Genomic DNA, 12,578 nt, shown 5'->3' on the forward strand with positions numbered 1-12,578 from the left:
GAACACAAACCGAGATATATCCACCACCCGCCGAAGAAAAGGGGAATTAGGAGAACAGAGAACAGAGAACAGAGAACGAGAGAGGGATAAGAGTTTATTCGCCCCCTTGCGTTCAATTCCACAGCCTGATCTCCTCAAGGTCTCCGATGGAGACGGTGAAGAATCTCTTGAAGCCGAAGCCAAATCCGCAGCAGCAGCTCAGGGATTGGCAGCGCCGCCTCCGGCAGGAGTGCCGCAACATCGAACGCCAGATCCGAGGCATCATCCTCTTCTTGGATATCTATCTTGAATGCCTCGATTCCGATTGTTTTGCAATGAATCCGACCTTTTTTCAATCAATTTGTTGATTATTTGATAGATTTTGATGTTTGATGCGATCTTGTAGATGTGCAGAGGGAGGAGAAAAATGTTCAGAAGGCGATCAAGGAAGCGGCAAAGAGGAACGATATGGTCTCGGCAAAGGTTCGATCGTTTCCGATCTCGTTTTTGAAGTTTTTTAGCTTTTTCCGAGTTAGATTCGATGAATATGTTATAAATTGGAACAAACGAGAGAGTTTAATTTGATCCTTCTTGTTGTGTATTTTGTAATGCCATTTCTTTCTGGTGGAGTCGAGGAAATTTTAGGAGAGGATGGGGAAAATTTTTGGGTGGAGACTTTTTTTTCTTCCCTTTCAAGAAAGAATATTATTTAATGATTGTGCGATTGATCTCTTTTGGATTTGCGGTCTTAGTATGGAGCTTAATGTCCTGGGATATTAGATCCTGTGCTTGGAGCTGTTATTATTGTTTGTTAGAAACTGTGAATCCTGGAATCCAAACACTAATATAACTTCTGTAAAGCTTTAGGTGAGTCTATAATATTGCAAGAGAGGATGCCAGTACTTACAGTGCTTTTGCCTTTGCCCTTAGCTCTTCTCTTTGGGAGTTTGTATCCAAACTTGTCTAGCACATCTTCAGTGTCATAAGCTGCTTTGAGGTTCCCCAGCTGTCGCTCAAACCTTGAGGAAGGCTTCCTATTGGCTGCTTCGACCACACATGAATCCTTGCATGAGAAATAGTGTTTGGTTTTTGCATTTTGCCAGCAACATCGGTGATATTTTGGCCACGCATCATCGGATAGAAAGTTGTTGAGTCCACCTTAATTTATGGCAAAATTTGTTAAGAGTTGGTAGGTTTGAAGTGATACGTCCATGAAGCTTTTAACATATAAAGGGAGGAGGTATTAGCATGGAGATTTGAGTAAGTGATGGACTTGTATGGTATTTGATCTCCTTGTGATAATCAGTGTAAAGGAGGGATAAAAGAGAATGTTTCCTTATTTTCTTTCTCATTATTTTCACTACTAGTTTTGTAAACCTAAGAGCAAAGAATGACAGCCTGAGAATGATTGCCTACTCCTGCAATTAATTGAATTTCATGGAAGTTCAGCCTCTCTGCTATGTTTTGCTGTTACTTGAAGCATGGGGTATCTTTTAGTTGATAGGAGAATGGTTGAGGGAGAGGTAAAGGATGAGGGAGGTGAGGTGACAGTACCAAAAGAAGATTTTTTTTTTTGAATTTGCTACTTTGGATTTTCAAGTGCACTACTTAAGAAGAAATTGCATTCTCTGCTTTGAAATTTTTTTTAGTATTTACTACTTCAGATTCCAAGTACACCACTTAAGGACAAATTTCATGTGCTTTGAACCAAGTTATTAGTTACTAGTTTAGTCTAAAATTGTCTTATGACAGAGTTTCACATTAACTATTCTCCTAACAATTTAATCGATTCTTTGGGTAAGAAGCCTGGAAGTTGTATAAGTGATCTTACCTTATTTTAGAGGCCACATATCTACTTTTTTGAAGTTTGAACGATGGTGGGCAATGGTTAAGACATAAGGACTCAAGTGAACTGATAAGTAGGTGGCAAATGAACCAAGTAGAGTTTACAGAAGAAGAAGGTAAGCATAGGTCAGTGAGATATCTTAAACATCTTCTGTTATTAACCATATATAGTGCTCAATGCAGAAAAGAAATAAAGAAAGAAAGAAAGGGATGGGGGTGAAGAGCACATCAAAAAGGTTGAGGAAGATATTATAAATAAAATATAAATAAAGAGTATCATATGAAGAAATCCTCAAATGTAACCTCTGTTGATGTCCCTTCAGTCTCAACCAGTAATATTTATACAATACCATCATAGTTTGCTGCCTGAAAGTTTTAGCTTAAAAATGATTTACAGCAGACCAGCAGATGAAATTAAAAAGAAGGAAACACCAGATATGACTGCATAGAAAGATTGGCAAGCCCAGGGGAGGCTTGCCTCCTTTTGTACTCAAAAATTAAAAAAAGAAAAGAAGAAGCGAGAGTCCCCGCGCGGGGGGGGGGGGGGGGGGGGGGGGGTCATGTATATCATCATGAGGAACAAACGTCTGTGGAACTGTAGGTTGTTCACTTAAATATAAGCTATAGGTTGCAGTTCTTTCTGATACTAAGTTCCAATCTTGGTAGATAGCCTATATTTTTTTGCTGAAGTCTGTAATCTGAATTGACAATTGATGAAAGGTTCATTTATAGCGTAAAAACTCATAACTTGAAGAGGTTGCTGGCTTGAGTATAGAGCACCACAATCATACCTGTCAGAACTAAATAACCATTTATTCTAATTACACTTGTTGTGAAATAGCCTTGTTTTTCCCCTAATAAATAGTGCAATTAAACCAGTCTTCTTTTAACAAACATGCTGTTTACTGCCTTTTTAATCTTACTTATACTGGCTATTTATTAATTGCCTTGTAAGTTACTCTCTTTCCAACTAGCACTCAGTATTTTTTCTTAATGCAGTCTCTTGCTAAGGAAATTGTGAGATCGAGACGAGCGGTGAACCGTCTTTATGAAAATAGGGCACAACTGAATTCAATCTCAATGCACCTTGGTGAACTTGTTGGTATGGCAGTACTGTAAATTCTTGATGCATTTTTGCATATTTAATAAGTAGACAAACAAGCTATTTGCGAATGTTAAATATTTAATAGGCCAGACCTTATGTTCTTCTGCCATTCCCCAATTTTATAAGAGCATGTGCTTAATATGGGGATTTCTAATGATCTTCAAAACCAGTGTGGATATAGCTTTTCCTTTCAGCTGGGATACTGAAATTGAGCATCAAAGTTCAGGATTTTTATCTGTATGGCTCACACTTATTTAAGTTTTGGGTCCATTAATTCATTTGAACGTATGTGGAAATGGTGATTTAATTAAACAATATGTAAAATAGAGACCTACACTAATCCATTAGAAGACAAACCAACATCATCCATAATACTAAAATGTGATATCAACTACCATTTGCAAACTCTAAGGGCATGAAGACATTCAAGACTCATTCTCATAATGACTTGTTGCTTGTTGCATATCAGCCAAAAACTTTGAAATTATGCCTCGTGTATTTGGGTGTCAAATGTCGTTCCAATATTGAGAACTTGCTCGTTGCTGCCTATTGCGAACTAAGCTTCCTTAAACTTGAAGCTCTGATAATTTTCTATTTAGTTTACCTGCTCTCATTATATCTCCGTTCTCGTATTACCTTTAGTCAGTTGTGCTGGTAAAACATAAATTTGGAGCATGAAAGGAAAATTAAGTGCTATGTACCTCTTAAAAAGTTGAATTAAGTGACAGAAAATATAACATTATAGAAAATATAAAACATATCTAGTACATTTGGACTTTCTCAAACTTGCAGCAACCAGCAGAGTACTGAAAATAAGACATAAAATTGTGCAAATGGCAAGTTATGTTTCCTTTTGGTTAACTCAGACATTTTTGAGATCTTGTTTAAGAAATGTTGGCGAATTTGGGGTCCATCATGGCTGACCAATTCAAACTGAAGAGATATTCAAGAGGTCACATGAAATGGAACTATTCATTATCTGTAGTGACAGTTAACTACATTTGAATAAACTAGTCAGACAGACACATGCTTCTCAGTGTTAATGTCTACCATTGGAGTAATGGTTCAGTTATGAAAATAAAATTGTTTGTTTATTGGCCAAAGTGATCTGGAATTTGAGACAAAGGGAGGGAGACCAACCATGGTAATTTACTGAGGTCCAAATGTGGGGATTCACTGCCTGAGTTCCAACCCAAAACCTCCCTCAACGAGATGTAGGGTGTGACCAATGGGCATTGCCCAGTTCATGGATGAAGTGGTTTTTGTATTCATGTTATCATTTATTACCATGCAGTGGCCTTCTTTTCCTTCTTACCAATTGGACAGAGACTTCGTCTTCAGTTTATTTTTAGGTGAATATATTTATTTTATGGAGTATTAATGTTTCGAAAAGTTTTTTTGTATTTTTCCCTTAATTATCATTATAGATAAGTGTCTGTTTCTCATACTTCACATTTCAAGACTATGATTGAAGCATTATACCTGTTTTCTGATAATATATGAGATTCAAATTAAACTTGTATGTGAATATATATTATATAAGGCGTTATAACTTCAACAGTCAAGGAGGAAACCCATATGGAAAATAACTAATGCATTGCTTTAATGTCCAAAACAATGACATGCGACAGACTGTTTATGGTCCCTATATCCAGCAATGAGAGAGCACCTTATAATATTTTTATGCCATTACATCTTCACCTATTGTAAATGTTTTAAATATTGTTGAATTTTCCCTTATAAAATACTACTCTATTCTTATAATATAACTATTGGTGATTTTTTTCATTTATTTTACATTTTCAACTTGCTCGTGTTTCTTTAGTTTTAAACAAAACATTGACTGACTCTTATTCATGGTTTAATTTCAGCAACTGCCAGAACTGTAGGCCATCTGTCCAAGAGTGCCGAGGTTATGAAGCTTGTCAATAGTCTTATGAAAGCTCCTGAAGTGGCTGTTACAATGCAAGAATTTAGCAAGGAGATGACAAAGGTATGCCATTTGTGACAAAGTGTTGGAGATTTGTTTTGTATTATTATTTAGTCTAGACTTGCAATCCTTTTTTCTAACTTGAGAATGAAACATCATTTAAAAAGAAAAAGATGGTGAGGCTCATGCTTCATTGCATACATATTGGACAATCATACTCGATGAAACATGCTTTACTTACACATACTTATTTTTATTGTCATTTACTATAATTTACATATCTCTTTGGATGCACCATCTAATATGTTGGAATGCATCACGACTTGTCATCTATAATTAAAAATTATTCATCATGTGTCCTCTGTCTGAGTGACAAGACTATATTTTCTTGGAATGGGATAATTTTTTTGTCATGTATAAAGACATTCTTCATTCTATCATTTCCAAAAAGGTTGATAAACTAGGTGGATGTGCAAGATATTTTTTGTTTCCCATTATTTGGACATGTATAAAAAAATATTCTGGCATTTCATTTGTGTGCAGCATTTTCAAAATTTTTAAAGAAAGGAAGTATCGATCTTGTTAGCACTTTGCTATTGTGGTACTTGGCCATTTGTGGATGATAGATGAACCTTATGTTGAGATGGTTGATGTGTTAAGTTTGGCTTGAGTTAATTTACTTCCAATAGCAAGCCAAAATGGCCCTTATGGAAACCAAAACCAACTTGCTCATAGGGTTGGACGATTAAATGGGGGAAAGTTAGTTTTATCGATCGATGCTTCAACCACTTAGCTAGCCTAGGTTAGAGAGGGGAAGAGAAGACTAGGGTGGAGAGGGATAAGAGGCAAAGGGTCCTTGTTGGGCCTAGATGATAAGCAAGGGGATGATAACATGGTTGAATGGCAATGTTGAGGTGGCATTAGGGCTCAAAATGATAGTCGCAAGGTGCAAGTTCGTGGAACGGAGAGAGATCAGGTAGTGATTACAAAGGTAGAATGATCTGTGCAGGTTCCACGAGTAAGTCAGGCTTTTGCTTGATCCATACTCAACGAGTGGCACAACAAGGTACGTTAGGTGAGCCAGGTCTACATGGGTGTCTTGTTTTCAGAGGTTGAAGGATTAACTAAATGATCATTACGTTGGTAAAATTCATTGAGAGTTTTAGTTTATGGTCTACATGCACGAGCAATGCAAGCAGGTGGGAGAAGAGCTATCGATTCATGAAGTACATTGAAGATAAAGGCAAGTATGACTGTTAGTTCTACGTCGATGGATGATGAAATAAAAATAAGTATCACACAACTAGAGGAGAAGATTGCCAAACTCACCAAGATTGTGTCTTGATTGGCAATGCCTTTAAGACAAGCACCAGCAACTCCTGTAGCTAAGCTGCCTTCTATGTATAGAGATGAGGATCTATCCTCTAGCGAGGAGGATGAGCAACCTATAGGCACTCTAAATCCTCCTTTTCAACCCTTCAAAGTAGAAGCTCGAATCGAGATCCGTATATGACAGAATTGCAATGCAGAGGAGTTGAATAACTAGTTAGACCAGTTAGAGACCTACTTCACTATTTATTGATATTCCAGTGTCTAGAAGGTAGTTGTTGCCCACCTCAAACTTTCTAGCCACACCCTCACCTAGTGGACTTCATACATGAGGAACAACAACGTCTCTAGCCCGATGCGGAGCAAATTCAAGAGCCTAATCAAGAAGTAATTCTACCCAATCGGACACGAGGAGGATTGGTGGATCAAGTGGTAGTACCTGCAGCAGAAGCATGATCAATCTATTTAGGATTACACCACCGAGTTCCACAAGCAAGCCCTCTTACTCGGCATCTCTATCGATGATCATGCGGTCTTCATGAAGTATGTCGAAGGTCTTAACAAGAGTATCCGAAATGAGCTGAATTTTTTCAAAGTTGAAGACATCAACGAAGCTAGCGTGAAGGCCATAGAAATCGAAAAGAAGAATCGACTTAGGGAAGGCAAGAAGGGCGATGAATTTAGGAAAGATGATGGAAAATCAAGTCAGAAAAGGGAACAAAGTAGGAAACACGTCAGCACAACTTAGAAAAATTATTGCGACCATTGTAACATCGGTGGACACATCAAAGAGAAGTGTTAAAAGCTTCACTTCAAGTTGCAACAGAAGAGGAAGAAGTTGAAGGATGAGGATTTCAAGAAAAAAAGGAAGGCGATCCTCAATGTGGCTTAAGGTTGAGGAGCTGCCCCAACTTGAGCAAGATTAAGTGTGATGGTGAAAAGATCCGAGACAACAACTGAGGTAGATCTAGAGGTGCGAGAGAAATTCTTCTACTTAAAGATACAGGTGAAGCAGAGCATCATCGGAGCTATTATAAATCCTAAAAATCAGAAGAAGCTCGTAACTAAAAGCTTGGTTCAGAATTTAGGGTTGCCATCCAAGCCTCATCCCCGTCTCTCTCTCTTGGATGAATTTAGAAGGATGTCAAATTGAAGATCACCCACCAATGTATCTTTAAATTTGCAATTACCGAAAGATACATTAACAAAGTACCATATGAAGTAGTTCCTTTGGATGTTTGTCAAGTCATCCTCGGGAGCTCGTACCTTTGGGATCGAGATGCAGTCTTCTACAGATGGCAGAGGATGCATCATCTCGTAAAGGATAGGAAGGAGTATGATTAACAGTTCAAAAATATAAGGTAACATAGACTTTGCAACTGCAGGCCAGGTGTAGCGACTTATTAATGCCTCCAACAAGTTTGTGACGATGGTACGAGAAGTCGATACGACTCATGAGAGGCCACACTTTTGTCCCTTGGTTCCATCGACTAATCGACTCAGATCGAGATCAAGATCGAACGGAAGTTGCTGTAGTCATCGTCAATGACGAAGGTTGGCAAGTAGCGTCCCTACAATGAAGTCCAAATGTGGGAGCAGGGCAGGTGCTTTGTTGAGATCTGGGAGAAAGAAGAGCAAGGTTGGAAACAATCTCCAAGCAAAGTCAAGCGATTCAGTCATGAGGCGGGAAGCAGGAGCTAAATTTTCTAAACATGAGGAGATATGATCCAGGAGGATCATCAAACTCGATGTGGACCATTTCAACCACTACAAGTAGGACTAGATAGGATTCACGTCGGAAAACTAATCACGTGCTAAACTTTCAAAGGTTATAACTTGGTCATATAGTATCTGATTGAGATGATATTTTTTAAACTTGGATAACTTTTCAAAATTTACGATATCGCGCCGCCCCTTGAGGGGAGCTGCGTACCTAGAGGTCATGCCCAAATTCAATCTTTCGGGCCTTGAAACAGGCCGATTAGACCAAAAGTTTTCTTTTCAAAAAAGATTTTTACCGCATGTCTTTTAATCTAGGAAGAATTCAATGGAGCGATAAAAGGCAAAGTTGATATAGGAGTTGATACATACCTCCTATAGAAATTTAGTTTTTTTTGTATTTATTTTTACTAGTCATGTTTATTTTTGAAAAGCTGATCCTATTCGAATTAGGAAAGAAATCCAATCCGAATTGTGCATGGGTGGATTTTACTATTATAAATAGAGGTTATGTATCTCAGTTTTTAGATCAATTGAATCATCAATTAATCAATGAAAGAAAAGAGGATCTAAACTCTATTTTTGCCTATTCTTCTATCTTTTTCAAATTTTTTTTGAGAGATTCAAGTTGAACAGGTTGAGAGAAATCATACTTCTCCCCGATTAGATCAAGTTGGTACAGAGCTCGGGTCTCTTCAACTATAGGAGCCTTAGTTTGTGGTCCATACGCATGAGCAATGCGAGTAGGCGGGAGAAGGGCTATCCATTTTTGAAGTACATTGAAGGACAAAGGCAAGTATGGCTGCTAGTTCTACCTCGATGGATGATGAGATGAAGAGACGTCTCATATAACTAGAGAAGATTGTCTTCCATGTTTGGAGATGAGGATCTATCCTCTAGTAAGGAGGATGAACAACTTGCAGGTACTCAAAATCCCCTCTTCAACCCTTCAAGGTTGAAGGTCGAATCGAGATCCTTGTATAAGATGGGATTACCGATGCAGAGAAGCTAGATAACTAGTTAGACCAGCTAGAGACTTCATTATATAGGGATACTCCAATGACCTACCTCACTTCGCCAATTCTTTCAGTTGTCTATGGATACATCAATAATGCTCCAATTATATTGGTGTATTGCATTTTGGAGACCAATGATGACAAATCCTGTAGTTGTGTATTGGTGTATTATTGCTCAAGGTTATTTTGGTTTATTTAGTTGACTACATGATTCTCATTTGTCCGTTTACTTATTTTAGTTCATTAGATATTTTCCATAGAAGCACTCATTGTGCATTTTATATCCTTGCTAAATTAAGTATTTTGCTATGGGTGCTAGTAATAATTTTTATTCTGTGTTCGGTTCAAGGTTAGAAACTTGGATTTGGTTTTTGTTTAAGTGGGCCAAACTTCTGGTTTGGGTTGACAATGCAAGTTTGTCTTTTTGGGCAAAAATAATTAAACAATCAAAAAGAATGCCCGGATATCAAAACTTGTAAGAAAAACTAGTCAATTAACGAATTAGACTACTAAAATATTGTATTGTTTGATACCTATGGCTATCGTAGTTAAAGATTTGTGCTTAAACAATAAAAGGTCTAAAATATTTTTAGAGAAAAGTTGTTCATTAAGTTGTTATGTAATTTTATTGTTTAATGACAATTTAAAGTGATCTATATGCCTATTAGATTTCATCTTTGTGGTAGCCAAACCTAAGTTGAAAATTTGCACTTCTTTATTTCCTTGAAACCCAACATTAATTGGCTCCATATCTTTAAAAACTCATGATGCCTGCTTTTGATTTGATAAAATTTCCAGAAGGCAAACAAATAAAGAAATGAGAATGCAATTAATACAAATTGTACCAAATATATAAAATATTTGACTGAACCACCAAAATTGTCTCAGTTTCGATTGAATTTAAAGCTTTCTGCTTTTAGCTGAATCTTACAAACCATAGTCTATTTGAAGGGATTACTTTAATACAACCATTTTTCTTTTTTTTTCTCTTTCCTTTCAGGCTGGGGTGATAGAAGACATGGTGAATGATGCTGTTGATTCAGCATTGGACTCAGAGGATATAGAGGAAGAAACAGAAGAGGAAGTAGACAAAGTGCTCACTACAATAGCAGGGGAGACAGCCTTGCAGCTCCCAGATGCTGTTAGGAGGGAGAGAGCAAAGCAACCTTCAGTAAGTGAGGCTGTTGAAGAGGTATGCATTATCCATGAATGCAAGTTCCTTTGATCTAATTCTTTATGACTTTGACAGTAGATGAAAATGAAGTTTGTGTATGTTTGCAGAGAGAAGCTATTGCTGAGGGTAATGATGATGGAGAATTAGAAGAGATAAGAGCACGACTCGCAAGCGTGAGATCTTGATCCATGTAAGAAAGCACTTTCATATCATTTGAATCAGATATGACCTCTTTGTATGCGGTAATGCATGTGTGGCCCTTTAAGAGGATTTGTACATGTAGCAATATTTACACCTTTAATACCTACTATATATTTCTCATATAGAGGGCATGTTATTCTTCGAGCAGTATTTAGTTGGATTGCGGGGAGTGCAATCACGTGTGCGGTGCTGCTAGTAAAATTGCCAATATGGTGAGCATTTGAGCAGTGTCAAAGGTAACCTCTTTCTACTGGTTAAGAGGTTTCAGAAAAATTAAGCATAAAGCAAACAGAGAAAAGGAACACTGATTGCTGGGTGCTACTCTGGAGAGGGGTTTACATGATCAAATATGGAAAATAATACTGTATATGGTCTTAGGTGAAGTTGCCGGAGCCATGATTAGGTTAAAGGTAAGAGTTTTCTGATAGCATGGTTAGATTTGAGGTAAGATATCATCCAATATCCAGAGTTTTAGGCAGATAGTATATTGTGGCAAAGGATTGTTAGAAACATTGTCTTTTCCTAGAGAGAATTATGCAGAATCTAATCTGCTTCCATTGAGGTAATGAATGAATACAAGGATTGGACCAGATAGCTTTAAAACGAACAAAAACCACAGGAAAAATGAAAAGTCAACAGATCATCAAGGGGGATTTTCATTGAGGTTGAGTATCTTGAACAACAATAGCTTAAGAAATTTATATGAAGATAGAAATTTTTGAAAAGTTGCAATGCAGATTTTCCCGAGTACATGAAAAATTTTGCATTTCTTTCCATCCAAATACTCCAACAAATGTTAGAAACAAATCATTCCAATCTTTGCTCCATCTTCTCCTCCCACCTTTAAAAGATATCTAAGAGATTTGGTGAAGCTTCTTATCTTGAAGTCATGCCCAAAATACTTTACACACAGTCACTGCATGGAGGACACGTATGTTGATATTATTAGACCAAAGAGCTGTCTCTTCCCACCCAAATGTTTGCATGCATCTTGAATGACTACAGGAAAGAGAACTTGCCAAGAATAATGGGGCGGTGTTAGGTTTTTTTCCTCTTCATTTCTGCTATTGGAACTAATACAAACTGAAAGGGATTTGGCAGAAGAAATCCACTTTATTTTCATTTTTTCAAAAGGCAGATCAGTTTTTGTTTACTTTTAAAAATGGATCATATTTATTTATTTATTTACATACTTATTTACAGAAACAGTCTATTTTGAACATCAGAATGTTATGTCCCTATCTTCAGAATGAACGCGTGCATATTTTGGCAGATAATGAATGCATGCATTTGAAGATATTCAAATGGTCACTGCAAGCATAGTACATGATGCATATTTGTGATATTCTTATTGAAGTCATTAATGTAGGGGTGTGATGGTTTGGTGAGAAAACAAATAATTTCAGGTTTTTGGAGGAAAAGACCACTCTAATTTTGTTCATACTGATATGGGCAATCATTTGTCAGTTTTTGTAGGAAAGTTTCACTTTCAACTTTATTGGCCTACCATGCCTCTGCTTCAACGCATAGATACACATAGTATAAGTCGATGCACACTTTAAAATATTCTCTCTCTCTCTGTTTTTTTTTTATCGAACACTTAAAAAAATATTCTTATAAATAGTCATAAGAGCAGGGGTGTAGTTGTCTGATAAAATTTAAAACTAATCTGCAACAAGAAATAAAACGAGGAATTTCTGCAAAATTCCCAATGTCCGAAACCAGGATAGGTGGAAGCTGCTTATTGAGGGAAAATTGTGGGTGTGAGTCGGAGTTGCCATCTGATTTAGCCAGGCGGTCACCAAATGGCTAAGTTAGAAACTCCTAGAGCTTACATTGCAGCATTTCTGTAGCACTGCACCGACATAAGTGCTTGATGAATAGAATTCACATAAACGAGCGGTTATAATTAGCAGCATGCATGGCCATATGGTGCAGGGAGTATATGGCCATATGGTGCAGGGAGTATATGATATGATATAATTTCTCGGTTGTCACGGGTCGATTGTCTCTTTAGGTAGGATCCTCTTTTTGGAGGCTTCCGCATGACTCTACACGGATGCTTGGTTGGAAGTCTTTTTTCGTTGGGGGCAACAGCCGCGTTGACGGGGACGTAGCATTGTTAACCTAGTTTAATATGACCTTGAGCTCCAGCGTAGAAGGGCAATAGCAATTTCTGGTGACGATCAAGGTGGTTTTAAGGAGGAGTCTCTCCTTTCCATCAACATCGGCAAAGCTCTCAACATGGCAAGGCTTTATTTATTATCATGATCCGAGGAT

General features: G+C 37.5%; 1 protein-coding gene across 2 annotated transcripts; it reads left to right on the forward strand.

The window, feature by feature from the left end:
* The first annotated feature begins 117 nt into the window (after positions 1–117).
* LOC103718597 (vacuolar protein sorting-associated protein 24 homolog 1-like) lies at positions 118–10,418 on the forward strand. 2 transcript variants are annotated; one of them, XM_088723440.2, is made up of 6 exons: positions 118–258; positions 394–462; positions 2,824–2,926; positions 4,801–4,922; positions 9,924–10,115; positions 10,205–10,418. In XM_088723440.2, exons 2-6 carry the CDS (start codon positions 448–450, stop codon positions 10,280–10,282), a joined length of 510 nt encoding a protein of 169 aa, XP_088579566.2. In that variant the 5' UTR covers positions 118–258; positions 394–447; the 3' UTR covers positions 10,283–10,418. The 2 variants fall into 2 exon arrangements, with proteins under 2 accessions (XP_088579566.2, XP_008805716.4); XM_008807494.6 differs by having other exon boundaries at positions 123–258; positions 386–462.
* Positions 10,419–12,578: the final 2,160 nt, after the last annotated feature.

This window comes from Phoenix dactylifera, chromosome 6 (assembly GCF_051530095.1).
Source record: "Phoenix dactylifera cultivar Ajwa chromosome 6, Ajwa_hap1_PhDact_Kaust_v1.1, whole genome shotgun sequence".
Classification (NCBI taxonomy): Eukaryota; Viridiplantae; Streptophyta; class Magnoliopsida; order Arecales; family Arecaceae; genus Phoenix; species Phoenix dactylifera.

What these genes read in the sequence shown, in the direction of transcription:
- LOC103718597 (XM_008807494.6), top strand. Translation starts at nt 147, where the DNA reads ATGGAGACGGTGAAGAATCTCTTGAAGCCGAAGCCAAATCCGCAGCAG. An exon ending in ACGATATGGTCTCGGCAAAG is followed by an intron (nt 463 to 2,823) that starts GTTCGATCGTTT and finishes TTCTTAATGCAG; the next exon opens with TCTCTTGCTAAGGAAATTGT. An exon ending in TTAGCAAGGAGATGACAAAG is followed by an intron (nt 4,923 to 9,923) that starts GTATGCCATTTG and finishes CTTTCCTTTCAG; the next exon opens with GCTGGGGTGATAGAAGACAT.